The sequence below is a fragment of the Ranitomeya variabilis genome, chromosome 6 (assembly GCF_051348905.1).
Source record: "Ranitomeya variabilis isolate aRanVar5 chromosome 6, aRanVar5.hap1, whole genome shotgun sequence".
NCBI lineage: Eukaryota > Metazoa > Chordata > Amphibia > Anura > Dendrobatidae > Ranitomeya > Ranitomeya variabilis.
Genome location: NC_135237.1, coordinates 509552280 through 509575373, shown reverse-complemented (window position 1 = coordinate 509575373; position 23094 = coordinate 509552280). Strand labels below are relative to the sequence as shown.

The 23094-nt window shown below is 43.5% G+C and overlaps 1 protein-coding gene across 1 annotated transcript in view; it reads left to right on the top strand.

Moving 5' to 3' along the window:
* LAPTM4B (lysosomal protein transmembrane 4 beta) overlaps positions 1-23094 on the top strand; it is a 117535-nt gene that overhangs the window by 48358 nt on the left and 46083 nt on the right. The window contains exons 2-4 of the mRNA XM_077270920.1: positions 13725-13836; positions 15369-15442; positions 18155-18277. Of these exons, the coding sequence (XP_077127035.1) occupies positions 13725-13836; positions 15369-15442; positions 18155-18277 (309 nt within the window). The remainder of the gene's footprint in view (positions 1-13724; positions 13837-15368; positions 15443-18154; positions 18278-23094) is intronic.

The following is a 23094-nucleotide window of genomic DNA, read 5'->3' as shown; positions in this document are numbered from 1 at the left end:
TAGCCATATCATCTGGGGGGACGAAGATGAACATCATAATCGAGTTGTGAGGGAACTTCAGAAACAGACACAACAGTTGTGGGGACTATCCCGTAAGCACAGCAGGGGAGGACCACAACACACAAGCGCTAGAAGGTAGGCACAGATTTCCACCTGCAAAGGGAACTCTGGAGGTGCCATCGGACCGGCCGGACTCCCACAGCCCGATTAACCGTATTCCGGACTGAGGATCCTGAAGCCTTCAGTAAAGAGGTAAAGAGACTGCAACCTGGTGTCCTCGTTATTTACTGCGACCTTCACCGCACCACAACATCATCACTCTCCACCTTCATTGGATGCCCCTCAGCAGGGTCACGGGCTGGGTCTAGCCACCGTGACAACCCCAGAACAGAGACTTAGAGGCCCGGTACCGGGTGCCCCTCGGCCCTGCGGCAGTGGTGGCGCTCCAACTTGGCGTCACGAACAGGATCTACTTAAGCCTGAAGAATCAGGTCATGTGTGCCTTGGAACTGTGATTTATTGTACTTGGACTGTGACTTATTGCAAAGGCTGTGTGTTGCCACTTGCCGCCAAAAGTTCCCGCCAAAAGCCGCCGCCATTGCAGCGCCACAGGGAGCGCAGAGGAAAAAGAAGGGCGTGCCATGGGAGGAGACTACCAAAGCGGCGCCAAAAGTAGCGACCACCCCCTCCGACTTCTGCTGCGAGATGACGACCTGCCCAGCAGCAGAGGAGAACCGCCCCCTGATTTGCAACGGCGGGAACGAGTTGGAGAGGGAGCTCGACCTTGGAGAAATGGCAGAGCCAGGTGCATGCGTTGCCGCCGAATGCCGGACAGCGATGATGATCAGCAAGTGCCCGAGCGACGGCGAAGTGATCCCGGCTTGCCCTCACCCACCAGAGGCGAATCCGCATCCACCGCAGCTGAAGGATCTGAACTTCTTGGAGCCGCCGGCGGAGGATCCGAGCCCGCCTATCCCGAGCTATGGCGAGCGGAGCCACATCGGGAGGCCGCCTTGGAGGAGCCGCGGTCCGGGCTGCGGCCTACTCCAGTGTCCTTGTCAACGGAACAGATCAACATCGGTGGAATCACATCAGGCGCAGGTATGGAAGGCACCCCTACTCCCCCGGCCGATCCTGTTCCCCCGACCGATCCTGCTTCCCCGACCGGTCCCGCTCCCGCGACCGCTCCTCACCCCGACAATAACCGTTTCCTCTCAGTGGAGCGGGTGGTGCTGACTCCAGACACGATGGGGAAACTGGTGCCTCCACTACCGACCAAGATGGGGGAACCCCTAGACGTGAGCTCAGACGGGGTGATCCTCCAGTGGGACACCCCCTGGATCGGGCCAGATAGAGCACAGGAGGAAGGCCTCACCCTCGCTGTGCTCACTTGGGAACAATATGAACAATGCCTTATCTTACACTGGGAAAACCGAAAAAAGACAGAACAAACTGACGCGCCAAAAGTGAAACACCCAAAGCCTGCGCACGGCAGGAAAGACGTGGTAAAGCGGGGAACTGTGCTGGCCTTTCACCCAAAGCGGTGTTGGGGCTCCATACAGGAACCGGGACTACCGACTGACGTCTTTGTTACTAGTCACGAATGTGAAGACTCCTTTCCGCAACCGATATGGTGACCCACTATTGCAAAGGGGGGATCAGGTGACCTACACCCGCCATCGGAGTGCACAAGGATGGTGCGCTCGGAACGTCCAACGATGTGGGCCTGCGGGGGCGTCACCTGTTGCCTCGACCATGATTGAACCAGACTTGACAGATCTTGCTACTATCGCCACCGTACGCCTTGTTACGGCTACTGAGCTCGCAGCTAGGGTTAGCCTTCGAATCCAGACACCGACCAGGGTTACCCTTAAAGGGACCCCTTTGTTTACCCGGGATCCCTTCTTCTGCTTTTGTTTCTCGTCTTATCATTGTTGAAAAGAACTGCTGGATCATGAACACTGCATGATTACAAACTCATTGTAAATAGTTTGCACCTTCTTAAAGGTGCCCTCTACTGGTTTTACAAAGAAAAGGACTCTTTGCGAAGAAACTGTTCCTGGAAATAGTACCAGAGTCCTTGCTGCATACGGACTTGCAACTTGAGAAGTTGCACTACCTCATAGAGACTTGGTCCCCTCTTAAAGGGAACGTTCATCAATAGCACTTAAAGAATGATGATGCTTTAAAAGGAAGTCTTAATAATGCTTACATATAAAAGTTATATGTAGTGAGCTAGTTAATTGTGAGAAATGTTTAATGATGTTGCTAGAAGAATGAGATCAGGAAGTGAACCCGTATGGGGTTAGTCGGTGAGTCCACCTAGGAGCCATACAGAGATGGCTCAGTGATCTTGAACTGAGAGAAGGTTGATAAGGTCTATACTGTGTATAGTAGCAGAAAGGCAGTAGGCCCGTGCGGAAAGGGGCGGTCCTGCAACAGAGCGAGAGGCAGTAGGCCTGGGGCAGATAGACAGGCGGTCCTGCAGATGTAAGGATGGAAAATGAAGAAAAAGTTGATTAGCCTTATAGTGTTTTATAAGAAGGTCTTTCGTGGATTCAGTGTGTACGTCCTTAAAGGCAACGTTAAATTATTGTTCAAAAATTTGCACTTAGTAGAATACCCGGTTGGGTAAGAAAAGTTATTTATAGTATGTTATTTAAAGTATTTAACCATGTTTGTAACGTTCAAGTGTCCTCACCTCCCATAAAGGGAAGCTCTGTTCAAATTTGCTTATTGTTATTGCATTTCAAAATTGTATGTCTTTTTGCTGACATGTATTGTTGTTTTCTTCCCAGTCCAGGAGTACTGGATTTAACCGGGGGGGAGTGCAGCGCCCCAGAGTCCTGGTCGTTGCAGTACTGATGCTCCGCCGCTAAGGGGGGCTATGGTACGTCTGATGGTACTGAAGGAGTTCACCTGACCAGGTATCACAGACACCAATACACTTCACAGTCTGGCCTCCAGGGGGAGCTAAGGGTGCTATGTATTAGGCCACTCCTCACAATCTGGTAAAACTGGGGGTTAGATAGGAAGTTAGTCAGAAGCTGACTGGGTTGGAACCAGGCAACATCCTGTGGCAGAGGGTGTGGCAGGGGAAGATTCAGGGGGTCCCTGTCAGGGGTGGGAACCTGACAGAGGCCTAGCGAACAGAAGGAACGTTACGGGACCGCGCCTGCACTTCATCGCGGCGGTACCCCAAGAAAGGACAAGAAGCGAGGTTTATTGTGCTGAGTGAGAAACGAGATCAAGGCAACAAGGAGAATTACCAGTAGGAGTCGTGCTGTAAGACGAGGCAACATCCTACTGAGGCGCGTAGCCGGTGGCCGGAAACGCCGAGGAAGTATTGAGCTCCAGGCCTTACTTCAAACCTACGGCAGGTCAGTCAGTTATAGGCGGGCTGTCTCACTCAAATCACCTAAGAAGACATAGGGGGCAACATTTGGAGAGGGGCGACACTAGGGTCCCGGAAGAGCTCCGAGCCTACCCGTCATACGGGTGCGTCCTAGCCATATCATCTGGGGGGACGAAGAAGAACATCATAATCGAGTTGTGAGGGAACTTCAGAAACAGACACAACAGTTGTGGGGACTATCCCGTAAGCACAGCAGGGGAGGACCACAACACACAAGCGCTAGAAGGTAGGCACAGATTTCCACCTGCAAAGGGAACTCTGGAGGTGCCATTGGACCGGCCGGACTCCCGCAGCCCGGTTAACCGTATTCCGGACTGAGGATCCTGAAGCCTTCAGTAAAGAGGTAAAGAGACTGCAACCTGGTGTCCTTGTTATTTACTGCGACCTGCACCGCACCACAACATCATCACTCTCCACCTTCATTGGACGCCCCTCAGCAGGGTCACGGGCCGGGTCTAGCCACTGTGACAACCCCAGAACTGAGACAGAGAGGCCCGGTACCGGGTGCCCCTCGGCCCTGCGGCAGTGGGGGCGCTCCATTTATACCTTATTTTTGGCACCATGGACCCCTGAATAAGTCAGTGGGGCTTGTCAGGAATCATTCAGATCTGATACTATAAATTCAGGACATCATCATAATCTCTAATACAAAAATAAACCATAACAGCAATGTGAACAGAGCCTTAGATGAATATCACTCCATGCCTCAAATCTAGCCATTCTGAATGCGGAGACTCTCTAACAGATTGGCAAATTCGTATCACTTGTAGGTAGTTCCCTTGGGGATGAAGTGATGAATAACTGGTAAATATCATTTTATGCTGTCCTTGTTCTATCACATGTTCTAGGCAGTTTTTCATTAGCATTAAGTACCTATTGGCCGTCGGTGCAGTTCCATTAGTGCTGCTGAACACAATTTAATGCACACTCCTCATTAACAAAGCTGGGAAATCGTAAATCTTATTTACTGCCTGTTCCAGAAACCTGCATTTAAAAGGAAGGATGAAGGTGATAAATTTCTGTGAGCGTGAATAAGAATAGGATCCATGCTATAAAAAGCTCCAAGCTTTCTTTATATTGAATAGAGACACTGTACATCTAATAAAGCCAATAGGATCTTTATTGGCCTTGGTGGGTCACTGTAGACCCCCATACACATTGGGTTAAAGTCAGCTGATCGTGCTGATTTCAGTGGCACTGGACAGCTATGCAATGTCTATAGAGGCCATCCCAGTAGGGTAACTAGAGTCCGATGTGCCCTGGTGCAAAATGTATGTTGGTCAGATGTATGGGCCCTTGTAGCATTATACATCTTATAATGACATTCATCATTATAGGATGTTATAACGTCATTATACTCTTAGCCCCATGAAATAATGTTCCTCATCTTGTAATAATGTTTGATCCTGGCCCCTTCCTGTATAAATGTGCCCCATATTGGGCCACCTTCTGCTAAAATGGCCCCCATCCTTGGCCCCTTCTTGGTATAATGTCCCTCATCCTGGATCCCTTCCAGTAATGATGTCCCTCATCCTGACCTCTTCCAGTGATAATGTTCCCTATCCTGGCTTGCCAGCCATGGACGGCGTTGATGTAGCTGCCATGAACTGCCGGTGACAGGCACGCCAACGTCAGCTGCCAGCCTCCGCGACTAATGCACTATGAGAGGCACTCCGTTTAATGACTTAGGCGCATCTTCCAAGTGCTGTACATCTCCGCCAGAGATGTCCTCCAATCAGTGACTGGCGTACATTACTGGTGTAGCTAAAGGGTTCTAACTTTTCATGAATTAGGAGGGCGGGCAAGGCCATGATCCTGTCTCGTCCATGCTCTGCCGATTTTAGCTAAAGGCATACAATTTTGGTTATCCTAAAGGGAATGTATTATCAGACAATGATCTATTGTTTACATTAGGTTTTTGAATTATTATATTTTATTTTATTTTTTACACTGTTTAACTTTTTTTTACATTGTTTTTTACAATCACAATCTGTTTAAAAAAATCTCAGAAATCTTTCAATTTTCACACTAGCCACAGAGTTTATTTTAGATTCAGACTCATTATCATCAGAGGCAGGGTTACAATGACAGGTAACACCTCTACACACAGCTGATAACACAGGATCCACCAATCACAATCACAATGCTCCCCTTCCCTTCACAATGACCTTTGCACACACTCATTAGATGCTTCAATACAAAAGATAGGGCCAGAGTCCTCCTGTGGCTGCTAATGTACATGTAGATTTCCTGAAATAACATAAACTACAGTGAACTGGGGTTCATCAAGACCGGCTATTTTCTCCCTGATCTTGATGAGGAGGCAATGGCAGAGTCCGACTCTCCTGATTCATTAAAGGGAATAGCACGTTTTTGCTATGTACTCTGAAGACAGCAGGAGATAGGGCCTGAAACACAGATTTCAACTATGTGTCACTTTTGTGGCTGTGTGCTGTGATTTACTTACAACAAAAGTTTTATCAACTGGACATTATCACTGCCGGAACTGGTGGTCTGGTGGGCAATTGTCCGACTCCGCCCCCTCCTCTGATAAGCAGCTCCCTTTTAGAGTTGCACACTCTCCTGTTTCATTAAGAAATCCTCTTAATCAGGAGCGTCTGACACGTGTTACCACAAAACGTAATCCAGTCGGGGATTGGAGCAAGATTTGTGGCATATGGTATTGTCATGAATTAGACGAGCTGTGGGTATCATGCTCCAACCATTCCCCCATCCCAGCTCCACCGATTTTAACAAAGCTGGGAGAAAGTGGCATGAAAACATCAGAAGTCGCTAAATTTTTGGGTAACTCCATGTTCTGCAAAGATTTTACTACTTTTTAAAGACACTTATGCCAGAATTCTGGCGAAATTACTTCGATGAATCGGGGCATATGACTCTAGAATAGCCCCAGTGGATAGTGTGAGAATTTCAAGATTTCCCAAAAAATGTTTAATAAATATTGTGAGATGCAAAATAAAAAAAAAAAATAATGTTTAAAAAATACATTTAAGATAAAAAACTGATTTAAAGGAAATCTGTCAGTAAGAGCAACCCTTCATCCAGAATATATGGGCAGGCAGGTCTTTAAAAGGTAAATCCACTGACACCTTTATATCTTCTATCTGTTGTTGCACACCTGGAGCACTTAACACTTATGAACAGGCATACTAATTACCCAGGAATGCAGCAACAGATAGGAGATATAAAAGGTATAATTTAATATACACTTGAAATTCGTGCATGCCCTTTACAGTAGGTCATTTTCTGATGCCACATTCCCTTTCTTGGAAGTCTTGGAACACTGATGGCCACACAGATTTGTCCTTAACCTATGTCTTTTTGGAGGCAGGGCCAATTCAGCTAAGGATAGGGCTAGTGTTGGGCTTACAGCAGGTGCAGTCAAGGGTATTTGGGGCATAATGTTTTCTATGGGGCCGAGCACAAAATCGCTGCATGCCCAGGTTTGATCCGATATTCAGAACCCACTGGGCCATACAAATCAATGAGTGCTTAGAAAACATTGGACTGCAGTCGGATGACATCAGAGTGCAGTTCGATTTTGATGGACTCACAGAATGGAGAAGATGGAGCCATTTGTTTTCCATATTCTCTTCTCGGATTACGCTATGATCACTCCTTTGTGAGCACCTTCTCTAGGGTCGTATATATATTATAGGGGCAGGCCACATACCTGCTGTGCTTGGGGTGAGGAGCAATTTCTGTTAGTCCTGAAGAAGGTGGTTATAAGAGTGATGGTGCCACCAACTCATTAAAATGGCCTCATTATTATTCTTGATATGGGGAATTTGTTCTTTAAGCCTGCCACTATTCACTCCACAACCAGAGGGAACGTACCTGATGTTATCGCCGGAGGATTACTATATTTTTCATGGATAAGATGCCAGTCCATCCATGTGTATGTGCACCATCAGACTACACAATGGATTTCACCACCGAGCCTCAGTGTTGCAGTATATTTGTCCTTTACCAGGCAGGAATCCTACAGTTATGTGTCATCTACGGGATGAGCAATTTGTTTACGCGCTCGGTGAGTGAGATTAATGCGACTGACTCATGCGGAAGGTGACAGTTCAGCTTTTCTTAGTATCGCTAGATGGTCTCGTCTCACCTGCTCGTCAACACATTGTGGGCTTAATTAAATACAGCTAATGGTGTGATTTTTCTTGCTGATGCTGACAGAAACAACACAATATACTGCGGAGATGGCCGGCGGACACATTTCTGGAGCTCTCATTGGATCTAAATATCTAGAAATGTATTTTTTCGTGATGAGCGTGTTATTCGGCGTGCTCGAATATTAGGTTCTAGTCCCTGCGGCTGCATGTCTCACGGCTGTTCGACAGGTGCAATACATGCATGGCTTGTCTAACAGACAGGGAATCCCTGCATGTGTTGTGTCTGTCGATCAGCCATGAGACATGCAGCCGCGGGGACTAGAACATAATATTCAAGCACGACGAAGACACTCGATTAGTACACAAGCAAGGCGGATAACACCTCATCCAGGCACGCTCACTCATCACTGGGATCTTTATTATTATTATTATTATTATTATTATTATTATTTTCTATTTATATAGCAGCATTGATTCCATGGTGCTGTACATGAGAATGGGTTACATACAAGTTACAGATATCACTTACAGTAAGCAAACTATCAATGACAGACTGATACAGAGGGGCGAGGACCCTGCCCTTGCGGACTTACATTCTACAAGATGGTGGGGAAGGAGACAGTAGGTTGAGGGTTGCGGGAGCTTCAGTGTTGGTGAAGTGGTAGCTCCGGTAGTGGTGAGGAGGCAGCGGGGTCAGTGCAGGCTGTAGGCTTTCCTGAAGAGGTGGGTTTTGAGGTTCCGTCTGAAGGATCCGAATGTAGTTGATAGTCGGACGTGTTGGAGCAGAGAATTCCAGAGGATGGGGGATATTCGGGAGAAGTCTTGGAGGCGGTTGGGTGAGGAGCGAATAAGTGTGGAGGAGAGAAGGAGGTCTTGGGAGGACCGGAGATTACGTGAGGGAAGATATTGGGAGATTAGATCAGAGATATATGGAGGAGACAGGTTATGGATGACTTTGTAGGTCAGTATTAGTAATTTGAACTGGATACCCTGAGGGACTGGGAGCCAGTGAAGAGATTTGCAAAGGGGGAAGCGGAGGAGTAGCGAGGAGAGAGATGAATTAGTCGGGCAGCAGAGTTAAGGATGGACGGGAGAGGTGCAAGGGTGTTAGCAGGGAGGCCGCAGAAAAGGATGTTGCAGTAGTCAATGCGGGAGATGAGGAGGGCATGCACAAGCATTTTAGTAGATTGACGTAGATCTTTAGGACAATAGATGACTATTTCCTATCTACAGTATGTAAAAAAAAGAAAAAACGTGAAGGCAGCAATGATCCAAGTATTAAACCATGCGGATCAAGCCTTCGAGGCCTGGACTCACTGGACCACAATCTCCACATGTCCAAAAAGGCGGCACTCAAATTTATCCATTATAAAAGATACGGGTGTTCGATTTATAAAGGCTGGCGTTTACTGTAGTACGTACATCTTGGCGCAGAGTTCGCTGGAGTAAGAAGTGCCAAATTCATTAAGAGGCATCTGACGAGCACCTGAGCCACTTTCGTAGTGTACATCATGATGAATTTGGCTTGGAAACGGCCCTTTACTATGATCTAAGTCAACCCCCTTTACAAAAATTAGTCATAGCTGGTGTAATAACACTAAAAATTAGTAAAATAAAATTTTGTGACATTTTCTAGGGTTTTATTCCAGATTTTATGGTGCAAATTGTTTGATGAATATGTGAAAGAGTCGACTCTCCAAGGGTAATGTGAAGCAAAAAAATTAGTTATTTAGTAATCCAATTGCATTAACTCCACACAGTATATCCAGAATATTTGGAAGTTTCGGTTCATTAGGTGCTTCATAGAGTGTACAATATGTGTATAAGTGTAACAATACATACAGGTGCATCTCAAAAAATTAGAATATCATCAAAAAGTTAATTTATTTCAGTTCTTCAATACAAAAAGTGCAACTCATATATTATATAGAGTCATTACAAACAGAGTGATTTATTTCAAGTGTTTCTGTTAATGTTGATGATTATGGCTTACAGCCAATGAAAACCCAAAAGTCATTATCTCAGTAAACCCGACCAAGTATTGAGTGCATTTACTGAACATACATTTCAGTAGGCCAACATTTCTGATTTCAAAATCATTTTTCAAGCTGATGTTATAAGCTATTCTAATTTACTGAGATAATGACGTTTGAGTTTTCATTGGCTGTAAGCCATAATCATCAACATTAACAGAAATAAACACTGGAAATAGATCACTCTGTTTGTAATGACTCTATATAATACTAGATTGTGGCCCGATTCTAATGCATCGGGTATTCTAGAATATGCATGTCCCCGTAGTATATGGACAATGATGATTCCGACTGTGCCCGTCGCTGATTGGTCGAGGCCCAGGCGGCCTCGACCAATCAGCGAATGAATAAGCGGGACAGACAGACAGAAAAACCCTTAGACAATTATATATATAGATATGAGTTTCACTTTTTGTATTGAAGAACTGAAATATATTAACTTTTTGATGATATTCAAATTTTGTGAGATGAACCTGTATACAGTAAATAAAGAAAAACTGAATAAAAAAATGTAAGAAGTGTATTCAGAACACGAAAAACTAATACAATAAAAATCATGAATACCAGTGTATGGTATCCCGATGGTAGGGAGGCACAGTTTACATAGTCATAGTGTGCCGTGCTGCGTAGGTTGGTGCTTAAATATGTATCTGGGCTGCTTGCTGTAGTTTTTATAAAATCACCATTCTATCTTCTAGTTCTGTATTAACTCCTCCTCCACCACTGGTTGGCAGCTTTTTGTGAACACTGCGCATAGGCAGAAAGCTGCCAATCAGTGGTGGGGGAGGGGTTGCCTGCAGGACTACATGGCAGCAGGTTTAATAATAATCACCTGCTGATAAAACAGTGATTATAGCAAAACTGCAGAAATCAGTAAGTGACACATCACTGGTATCTGCTTTTGGTTTTGTTTTCAGATTAGGTAGCAAAAACCCTGTTGAAAGATTCCCGGTCACAGAATGGGGTTGTACTGCTTACAGGAGTGGCGCTGTTTTTAGAACCCCCCCCCCAAAAAAAAAAAATCTACATCTACATGGTCCTCCTAGATTTCCATCCTCTGAAATTACTTACAGCTTCATTCTCTGAAATGTCCCAACCGCGAAGATGTTTATCTTGTTTTATAATCTGAAAGAGGATTAATAACCTGGATTGGGAAGGTGACCGCTGTGGGGTCTGGACGCCGGCCAGGTTTATCATCACTCGGTACAGTACGCTTTATGCAGTAGGTATATGATGGAGTGCTTTATTACATTTGGGTCTATTGAAGATGAATGTATGGCTTCGGCATTTTTATAGATATTTTTTTATGTCCTTTTACAATTCCTGACACTTGAGTATGAACTACAGCACTGCGCCTCCGGATTCATGCAGATAATGTTAATAAAACAGTGAAGACTGACTCTTAGGTCCTATAACGACTCCATATTGTATGCATAGCAGTAATGCGGACCTACAGATCTACATGGGACTTATCATATGCCTCTGGCTTCATATAAAGGCTTGTTCTGTTTGTATAATTGCATCCAAATTAAATGCTCCTGGGTCCTGGAGACAGATGGGCCCAACAAGATCCCACTGCTTCCTTATGAAATAAATTATAGCTTTAAGGGATTGTCCAGTATGCTAATCGGTGGGTGTCCGACCGCTGGGGGCTGCAACAATCGGCAGATCAGGGCACTTTTGTCTGATGTGGAACTTTTATCCCCTTTACAAGATGGCGTGTCAGTGTGACGTGGCGCAGGGCAGTAGCCGTGGGCGAGGGGCTCATCTCTTACGCCCCGGCGCGTTACATGAAAATGGGGGACCTTTGTTGGGTGTGTGGACTTGGGATATGGGGGTGCTACACCCGTGCATGCCCCACATAACCGATGACTTTGGTTGACCAGGACAAGATGCTTTACAGATCAATGAGGAAGACCACCAGTCAAAAGTACGTTTTTTACTAAACGATAAGTTGCTGGGGATTATATACAGCAGATGGGGGTACACAAGTTATGAATATTTCCTTCATAAAATGGAGAATTTTCCACATAGTTTCAATCTCTTCCTCTTCTCTCTTGTTCTCTGTCTTCACCGTTCCTCTCTACTTCAGCACAACCTGGCTCAGTGCTACAGTCCAAGTTAGCAAGAGTCCTATTCTCAACCCACGGTTCTGTGTCTTCTTTCCCCTCTAGGGAACTATATTGCCATTATGGCCAGAACTCATCTTCTCTGTTTCTGATGCTCTGGAACTGCCGCCCGGGGCACTCATGTCATCTCACGTTCTCTGTCCCGTCTGGGCCCATTACCTCTCTGGGTCGCACTGCCGGGCATCCTCTCCCAGGACCCATGTACATGGATCTCCCAGGATCCATGTACAAGGATGGATTATTCACTCCATCCTTCTGTCGGTTCTCCTTCTCTTTTTAGTCCAGTTCACGCTGACCACTGTCATGGTCTCCTCTCACTTAGGCACAGTCAGAGGTGGCATAGGAATGGGTGAAGAGGGGTATAAATATTCTCCATATAGGATAATATAATGACTTTTAAAGGTAATCTGTCAGCAGGTTTTTTTAAATGTATTCTGAGAGTAGAATAATGTAGGGGCTGAGAGACTGATTCCAGCGATGTGTCACTTACAAGGCTGTGTGCTACTGTGTCAATAAAATCAGTGTTTTACCAGCAGGAGGATATCACTACAGGACTAGGGGCCTTGTGCCTCCTAGTCAAGTGTTCTGTATAACTCCGCCCCCAACACTGATTAACAGCTTTATTTCAATGCACAGTGTACACAGAAATCTGCCAATCAGTGGTGTGGGCGGGGTTATACAGGGCTCAGCATTCAGAGCTCTGCTAGATCTGCAGCAGAGGAAGCAGTAAGTGTATCAAAATGACAAGAAGCAGCCCAGCAGGTGACACATCGCTGGAATCAGATACTCGGTCCCTATACCATGCTGCTTACATATTACATGGCAAAAAACAGCTGACAGATTTCCTTTAATAATGGCTCAAAAACTGGAAAAAAAATCAGTCAATCTTTTATATTGTCCTTCCAACATTTCAGTTAATATAAAACATTTCTCAAGGCTCTCGGAAATATTGTTAAAATTAAATATCGGAGGCAGTGGTCCTGGATTTTTAAGGGTGATCCCCACAAACACACAGTAATAATATGAAAGGATTTTCCACTTTTGCAAAAGTGGTGCCCAAATAACTGTATAATTGTAAAACCGCAATCTTCTATTGTGCTCACCCTCCCCTGGTCCAGCGCTGGCCCTCCACAGCTATGCTGGTCTCTATGTTTTGGCTGCAGTAATGATATCACAAGTGCAATGCACATTACTGCTGCAGCCAATCAATGAGCTCACCAGCTCTGCTGATGCAGGTGACAGGAGCTGCTGACCTCAGTGATGGGCTGCAGTGGTAATGTGTAGGGTTGAGCGAAACGGATCGGTCATTTTCATAAGTCGCCGACTTTTGGCAAAGTCGGCGTCTCATGAAACCCGACCCGATCCCTGTGTGGGGTCGGCCATGCGGTACGCGATCTTGGCGCCAAAGTCGCGTTTCGTATGACGTGTTTAGCGCCATTTTTTCAGCCAATGAAGGAGCGTGGGCAGAGTGATGACATAGGGGTTAGGGGCGTGCACGCCTATCATCATTTTATCGCTTGTGCGCAGTAGGGATTTTGCAATGTGTAACACGAGAACACGAGATCTCCTGTGCTGGGACGGAGGGGGGGGGGGGGGGGGGAGAGAGAGAGAGAGAGAGAGAAAAAAAATTTCCCCATTGACGTGCATAGGGTTTCGTGTTCCGGCCGATCCTCGACTTTTCGCAGTAATCGGCCGATTTCGCCCGACTCGACTTTTCAAAAATTCGGGTTTCGCGAGACATGACTCGACCCTAAAAAAGTCAAAGTCGCTCAACCCTAGTAATGTGCACTTTTGACATGATGTCAACGATGCTGCCAAAACACATGACTATGGCAGCGGTGGGGAGCTGGCGCTGGAACTGATGAAGGTGAGTTCTATCTGTGTTTTACACGCAATCATTTTAATACCACTTTTGTGAAAGTGGAAAACCCCTTTAATATACCTCAATACTAAGAGATATGATTATCTATCACGGCTGTACATTATAACTCATGTTTTTCCGTTTCAGATAATAAATTCTGTGGTCCTCCTTATATTGCTGAGTGCCCTCGCTAACCCAGACCTGTACCACCTTCCAAACAACGAACTAAGGAATGACTTTGACTTCATGGATGATGCCAGTAAGTAAACGGCCATAACCTGTCAGCTGCCCAGGGATGGCAGCACTTAATGCTTAGTCCCGGGTTCCTTTTGTGGGATCTGCTGGTAAGTAAATGTTTTCTCATGAGCATTGGATTGGCAGATCCTACTTTTCACGCTGGGTGAAAGGTCTATAGTCGTCTTACTATCCTCAAGGTTGGATTACAATAGCAGAGGTAACCCCTCTATAAACAGAAGAGCTCACAATTGATACTGGTTGATCAGTGTATCTAAGCTTCTCCTTTCCCTCCCTGCGCAGTGTCCTCTGCACATGACACAGAGCACGCCCTCAACACCGCTCCGCTTTCCTCAGTACCGGTTTTGATACATTTTCCCCATACGGCACCACGACCGGGCAAAAAATCCCAAAGTATGAAATAACTCCTATAAAATGGTGGGGGTGCCAGGTGCGACACCTCCACTGATCAGATATTAATGACCTATCCTAAGGGTAGGCCACCAACGCAAAAAGTCCAGAACCATCCAACTGCCTTTGTCTGACTTAGGCCTGTCTCCCATAGCGTAATACTGAATGGTCACAGGTCTCCACATCCAAACTTTGCCTATGAGGCTGTTGAGTTTGACTGTGGGCAGTCTGAACATCAGGGTCCAAACCTGGACAGTGATACACAGATGTGTGACACCGGTCTTATTCAAAGCAAAAGCCACCATCTAAAACTGTGCACATGTATGATATAGGTTGTTGTGTTTATTCTTCACATTTGTTTTTTACACCTTGGGATGTTAGTCTCATTTGTTGTTAGATACATACATTTATATTACAATATAACATATCCCCAAAAAGTAATATCCAAAAAAAAAGGCAACAAAAAGCATGAAAAAATTATTCAACAAAGATATTACTTTATTAAAAAAAATCCAAAACATTCACAATGAAAAAACACAAATCACAGAAGACAAGTTAAAATATGAAGTGTAAGGGAACAGGCTAAGAAGTGATTATATATTTGGAAAATGTTCAGAGTTTTATGTAACATTGAGGTAACTATAACAATTATTAGCAATACCGATCAGTATATGTAAAGTGCGCTGAAGATGTGCAAAACAAACCCAATAAAAAATTAAGAGAAAGTAATAAATAAATTAGAGCCAAAAAAATAATATATAGACCCGGTTGCATGATAAAGCTCGTTCTTCTACCACTCACTCCAATGTGTGTTTCGCTTAGGCTTCTTCAGGAGAGTAATGATGCCATTACTGACTAATCCCATCTTTATTTAATGTGTGCATTAATTTACTTTATACCTTATATTGCCAATTGGTACTGCAGATATTTGTTTTCTTTGGCTCCATGTATTTGATGATTAATTTTGTCATTCTGTTTGTTGTCCTGTTTTTGTATACTACTTTCTGGGGGTTTGTATTTGTTGTGTTTTCAATGGCACAATTACTGTTATATAAATTTAGGTATTTCCTTCTAAATAGGTTTTGCTTATATCATATAACATTCAGATTTTTTATGACTTAACCTGTTCTGTTTTTTTTCTTCTAGATATGTGCATTGCTACTTCAATCTCCCTCTTGATGATTCTCATCTGTGCAATGGCCACATATGGTGCCTACAAGGTAAATTTAAGGTTTAGCCGTGTTTTAGCTGATTACTGCCTGTTTTGTAACGGATTCAAGGATTGTGATGAATAAGAAAATGTTCACACGAAAACTGAGTAAATAAAAGATGAATTTACTTAATAAATGATAAGATTAAACAATAAAGTAAAATAAATACAAAGCATTATTCCTATACATTACATTATTATGGTAGAAGTCATCAGGCTCTGTGTAATTTTCGAGTGAACATTTTCTTATTCATCACAATCCTTGAATCCGTTACAAAACACTGCCACAAAGTGCACGTTCACATTGAGCTTTTTGACTTGGATTGTGAAGCAGATTCTCATCAAAATCCACATCAGAGAGTATTCAAGCAGAGTTCAAGACGTTTTTGATGTAGATTGCACATCAATTTCCAAGTAAAAAAGCTCTCTGTTACCCTACCCCAACTCTCTTACTTTAGAATGACGGCCAGTCCGAGCACTGTTTCACTAAAATCATATATTTGGTGAATAAATCTGGTTCTCCTTTAATCAGCATTTGACGTTTTCTTCTAATGAGATTTCACGCTCCAGACTATTTATATGTAGCTGTTTCAAAGACAAATCCTTTACAATACCTTTACATAGTTCGGGAGAAATCAGCAATTGAATTGATATGGAAATGATGCTGAAAACTATTTGTAGCTCTTAAACCTCTGTCACTCCAGCTCTATTTCCCTCTCAGCGCCACTTCCTCCTGCTTGGTTCCTTTGTCTGTAGTCACACAGCATAGAGGCAGTCAGTCAAGCAGGATTAGGCAGTACTGGGAGGGAAATAGAGTTGGAGTGACAGAGGCTTCAGCGCTACATTAGATCTTCAGCCTCATTTGTATATCAATTCAAATGTTGATTTTTCAGTGATGGAGGAACGGACTGACTATGTAAAGGTATTACTGGACTTGTCTTGGAAAGAGCTACATGCACATATAAATGGTTTGGGTGTGAAATCCTGCTGACGGATTCCCTTTAAGACTGTCTCTAGTCTAAGTTTACACAGTCTAAGAATTATATATCATTGCTAAATATGCCACAATGAGTTTTACATTTTTTGGGGGGAAGGGAAAGTGTGTGTGAAGGAGGTCTTGTTAGTGTTTTCTTGATTTATAAATTGACCTAGGAGCAAAACTTTTGAATATTTTGGATGCATTTGTGCAAAAAAAAAAGTAATGCAAGATGGGCACAACATAGAATAATACAATGATACATACTGAATGGTGTTCTCTAGTTTTCTGAATGGAAGATTGAAGTTTCAAGTTTTTTGCTTGCTCTTTGCGAAATTAAATATTCTTATTAATATTCAAAGGATTAAAAGCAGAGTTGGTGCAAATTGATTCACAGGACTTGGGTTATTGAGCACGTCACTGATCTGTGGCCGCTGGATGGGAGCCCTGAGAGACGCCTCAAAGGCATAAGCAGTAGTGATGAGCGAATATACTCGTTACTCGAGATTTCCTGAGCCCTCTCGGGGGTCCTCTGAGTATTTTTTAGTGCTCGGAGATTTAGTTTTCTTCACCGCAGCTGAATGATTTACATCCGTTAGTCAGCATAAGTACATGTGGGGATTCCCTAGCAACCAGGCAACCCCCACATGTACTTATGCTGGCTAACAGATGTAAATCATTCAGCTGCGGTGATGAAAACTAAATCTCCGAGCACTAAAAAATACTCGGAGGACACCCGAGCGTGCTCGGGAAATCTCGAGTAACGAGTATATTCGCTCATCATCACTAATAAGCAGTTCTGATTTTGATTAGCCAGCCTGGCACCATGTCATCATCGTGGAATGATGCACAAGGCCGGCTAATCAACAGAAGAACCACAGATAACTGACATTTACAGTAGGGCCTGCTGCTTGATTCGCAACTACTCTAATTAAAACCCATTCTGATCATGTTTTCACTGGTGGCACAAAGGATGAAGAATTGAAGTTTTTTGGAAAATAATATAACTTTTTATTATGGATTGTGGCAACATTTCTCCTTGTGGAGAATAACAAGCCAAGCCTGGCATGTCAGAGTAAGGAGACTTATAAGTCATACATGCTCCTCTGGGAAAGTAAATATATAAATTATCTCTTTAAAAAAGTCTGAATTTCCCTTAATTTCTCAGAGGAGCAGTGGCTTTTAAATCTCTTTACGCTGACATGCCAGGCTTGGCTTGTCACTCTCCACAAGGAGAAAACCTACCCCTTCGAACCCAGTCCAGAGCCTCTCACACAGCCAAATCAGATCTCATACTTTGCATTGATGAGGGGCAAAACCCCAAAACACCGTGTCTTCAAAATGAGATTTGGGTTTGGCTTTTATCCTGTCATATTGCAAGGCTCGTTAAAGAGTTGATATTGATTGCTGCTTCCAATAGGTGACGCTTGAATTCTAGTCCTCTTCCTCTCTGAAGGGACAATTTGCACATTATGTCTTTGCGTATAAGTTTTTGGCTTTGATAACATTACCGTTGGTTGTACAGGGCAGAAACCATGATGGATCCTACTATGAGTTATTCAGTTCCAGTGTGCGCCTTTAGTTTGTGGTGCACACTGCATCAAGGCTTCGGTAATGGAAATTTCTGCAAGAAATGTAAATCCACTTTTAGGCTAATTTTACACCTTTAGGTCTCTTTACACAATTACTATCTGCACATTTTTGCACTTGCAAAATGTTAACTTCTTTCTCTTTTGTTCCCTGTAGCAACATGCGGCTTGGATTATCCCATTTTTCTGTTACCAAATCTTTGATTTTGCTCTCAATTCTCTGGTTGCTGTCAGCGTGCTTGTCTACCCGAACACGATTCAAGACTACCTGCGACAACTGGTAACTATGTCACCTTTATCATTTTTATACAGCTATATTGTGGACATAAAACCACTATTGGACAGATATTGTATACGGATCATATATATATATGGTTAAAGTCCAACGATCCTACGGTGAATTTTTAAAATCTGCAACATGTCAATTTCTCTTGGGGGTAGGTTGAGTTTTATCTGGGGATTTCCACATAGGATCACATTAGATGGAAAATCCACAGGTGAAAGAGGCACATGCATAACACATGTAATCCTGCACATGACTATATCAATAAAGTTTTGTCAAAGGCACTTACCAGCAAGTATCAAAAACAAAGCAGCTTTATTTAAAACATGACATATCAAAAAGAGACACGCAAATTGCCTCTTCAGAGAGAAAGAGGACTAGAGCTCTAGTGCCACCTACTGGAAGTAGCAATCCTAAAACTCAGTATCGACATGTCACTGAGGATGGGCAACACCCTGAAACACGTGTCTGCAAATCAAGATTCTGGTTTGTTTTTATCCTATGTCATGTGTGCAAGGCTCGTTAAAAGTTCAATATTAATTTTTAGGAAGGATTGCTACTTCCAGTAGATGGCACTAGACATCTAGTCCTCTTCCTCTCTGAAGAGGCTAGATTTTGGATTGTGTCTTTGAGAATTCATCAAAAAGAGCATTTGTGAGGTCAGATATTGATGTTGGCCTGGCTCATGATTTGCTTCCAAAAAGTGCTTAGTAGAGTTCAGATCGGGGCTTTGTGCGGTCAGTCAAGGTCATCCACATCATATTTCCCCAACTATGTCTTTATTCTTGCTTTGTGCGCTGGGCACAGTCCTGAGGAATAGAAATGGGCCTTCTCCAAACTCTTCCCCCAAAGATGGAAGCTACAATTTGTCCAAAATGTTTTATATGCTGAACCATTAAGATTTGCTTTCACTTGAATTAACGGACCTAGACCGACCCCTGAAAAACAAGCACATAGCTTTATCCTTCCTGCACCAAACTTGCACAATGCAGTCAGGCAGACAGACTCATTGGTAAGACAGGCAGATAGAGAATTGTCATCCGTCACTCCACAGATAATGTTTCCACTGCTCCATAGTCCAGTGGTGGCTGCTTTACACCACTATATCCGACGCTTGTCATTGTGCTTGGTGATGTGAGGCTTGCAGTCAGCTACTTGGCCATGGAAACCCATGTCATGAAGCTCCCGGAATTTTTTTTTTCCACCGATGTTAATGCAAGATGTGGTTTAGACTTTGCTCCTCAGCAGTCGGTAACCCCGCTTTACATGGTCTCTCCCTTCTCTATCCCAGCCCAGGTATGGGGGCTGGTTTTGCTATTAAAATAAACAATGAGACAACCCCCCTCACACACAACGCCGGTCATATGCCTAAACAGGAAATGCTGTTCTGTGTCGGACACAAATTGGAAGATGATCTACTGGATCCCGAGATGAGAGCTTTAATCTAAAATCCTGGACGCCTTTTGGAAGTGTACACTACATAGATTACTAATTAAGCACATTCTACTACTTCTTTTTTTTTTAAGTTGGACATCCCATTTAAGCAGTGATCAGTTTTCTCAGTAGGTCAGATCCTTCTCTATAAATGAGAGACTGTGAATTCTTTTAGCGTCGGTCACCTTTTTGACCAAGTGTGGTCTGATTTACAGCTCGCTAGACAGTCACTTAACCTTGAAACATGTCTCCGTGACATGACTCGCAGGTTAAAAGCGGTTCTACGTCTCAATGACCATGACAAATGTGAAAGCGCTGCGGTTTAACAAAGCAGCAAGAATCTGATTTTATTGCTATTTTTGTAATGAGTTTTTGTTTAATTCATTTCCACATGGATTGCGGCCAAGATTTTCTTCTGCAGTGTCTGGATGACATAAATTATGCTGGATAAGGTCTGGATGTTTTGCTAAGCAGGGTTTTTACTGTCTCCTCCAAACGCCCAGTTTCTTTCTACTTTTTATGAAGATGGTAGCAAAGATTTACTATTATGTCACTAAAGGAATCTCAGGTGTCACCAGGTGTTCTCCAGCTACTAGTTATATATATGCGGTATATATATATATATATATATATATATATATATATATACACACACACATTTCAAGGAGGCAGGCTTGGACTGGCCCACAGGAGAGCAGGAGAATCCTCCGGTGGGCCGCTGTGCAGGATCGGGCCTCCACCTCCACACGAACACTGGGCGTTGAAGCAGCAAGCAGGAAAACTTGTGGGCGGCAAGGACTTGGTATACAGAGGAATCTCAGGAGCAGCAGGATGGATGAAATGGAACCTAGCAGGGATAGAAGCAAGTTAAAGCGCAGTATGCACAGAAGGTGGAGCACACCAAACTGAGAAGCCTAGAGTCAGAATCCCAAAACACAGGTGTGTGTCCTAATTTAACTTAAATAGGCCTAAGAAGATTATGTCATTGATCCACGCCAGGCAACTTTTAAAACTAGATGTGGAGCACAACAGAGGGCAGCGGACTGAGGGGAAGCAAGTGGAGCCTAGTATACTCAGGACAGGTGTGTAACAGGAGATTTGGCAAGTATAGCTAAAGGGGTTCACTGCTTGATTCAGGGAGTGCAGAGGTTAACATCAAATCAGGGCATCAGTGTCAAAGAGACTCAATAATTGCATAGTATTGGCCACTGGTATCAGCACACAGAGGGCATATACTATAAGGTATGTGTCCACGTTCAGGATTGCATCAGGATTTGGTCAGGATTTTCCATCAGTATTTGTAAGCCAAAACCAGGAGTGGGTGATAAATACAGAAGTGATGCCTATGTTTCTATTATACTTTTCCTCTGATTGTTCCACTCCTGGTTTTGGCTTACAAATACTGATGGAAAATCCTGACCAAATCCTGATGCAATCCTGAACGTGGACACATACCCTAACATGCAAGGTTTTACAGATTTTAAGAAAATGTAGTCCTCGGTACATTTAGCTTTAAAAAAAAAAGTTTTTTTGCGAAAAGCCAGCATTACTTTAACCTCTTTCCAACATAAGGCGTAGTAGTACGCTGATGTCGGACACCCTACCTTTGATGTGGGCTCTGGCGCTGGGCCCACATCTTTCCCGGCACATGTCAACTGTTTTGAACAGCTGACATGTGCCTCTAACAGCCACGGGTGGAATCACGATCCACCCGCCGCTGTTAACCCATTAAACTCTGCTGTCAAACTCTGACAGCGGCATTTAGCGCATGCTTCCGGCAAGCACACCGGAAATCCCACCCATCGGTGACCCGATGGGTTGCCATGACAACCAGAGATCTCCTGCAGACCTCTATGGTTGTACCTGCCGGATGGCTATGAACGCCGCCCAGCGCCTGATCATAGCCTGTTTGTAACAGAGCCGATCGGACAACTGCAGCTTCTATTGAAGACTATTGAAGCATGCAAAAAGTAAAAAAAAAATATTTAAAAAAATATATATATATGTATATAAAATTTCAAACCACCCCCTTTCGCCCCATTCAAAATCAAACAATAAAAAAAAATAAAACGTACACATATTTGGTATCGCCGTGTCCGATCTATCAATATAAAAAAAAATTAACCCAATCGCTAAACGGCGTAACAATAAAAAAATTAAAAACGCCAGAAATAAATTTTTTGGTCGCCGCAACATTGCATTAAAATGCAATAACGGACGATCCAAAGATCGTATCTGCACCAAAATTATATCATTAAAAACATCAGCTCGGCACACAAAAAATAAGCCCTCACCCAACCCAAGATAAAAAATGGAGACGCTATGGGTATTGGAAAATGGCGCGATTGTTTTTTTTTCACCACTTAAATAAAAAAGAATCTAGACATGTTTGGTGTCTATGCATTCGTAATTATTTAGAAAATGGGGTGCTCACTATTCTGTATGGTGCTCAGGAGAAAAATAGAACATCAAAAAACAAACTCCAGCACACAAAAATGGATGAAGATAATAAAGTCATGAATTTATTGAGAATTCCAAATAATATTTCAATGACGTTTTTCCGTCAGAAGGCACCGCACACGTAAGAAAAAATACAATACTCTTTCGGTAATATTCAACACTTCACAGGCAATATTTCAACGTTTCGGCTTTTTAGCCTTTTTCAAGAAAACCTGTATATATATCAGTGACGGAGATCCAGCTGCACGTAGTCCGTGATGCGGTGAAGAGAGGAGCGCAAAGACGCGCTTATATATGCATTCGTAATGACCTGGGGAATCATAATGGCTGGTCAGTTTTAGCATTTAGTGAACATGGTAAAAAAAAAAAAAACAACACCTGTAGGATTGCACTTTTGTCGCAATTTCACCGCACTTGGATTTTTTTTTCCTGTTTTTGAGTACACGACATGGTAAAACCAATGGTGTCGTTCAAAAGTACAACTCGTCCCGCAAAAAAACAAGCCGCACATGGCCATTTTGACCACAAAAAAAAAAAAAAAGTTATGGCTCTGGGAAGGAGAGCAAAAAATGAAAATGCAAAACCGAAAATCTCTCTGGTCGTTAAGGGGTTAATCTAGTCCTGACACATGAACTGAGCCCACTCCATACACAATGTGGGTACCAGCTGTTTTATTAGGCGCTTAAGATTAAACGAAGAAGAAAAAAAACTAAAATTGATTGTGGCAGGCAAGGGTTAATGGGCTAAAATGTAAATTTTCTCAGCCGAACCTCCCCTACAATATTGTGTTTTATCCAATAGTTTTTATTTAGATGACATCATCAGGATTAAATGACATCATCATGGACCGTTCTGCGAGCCTCAGGGTGTGACTGAGACATGCTGCACTTTGGCTGAGTAAAGCAGCAGATCCAGGCCCA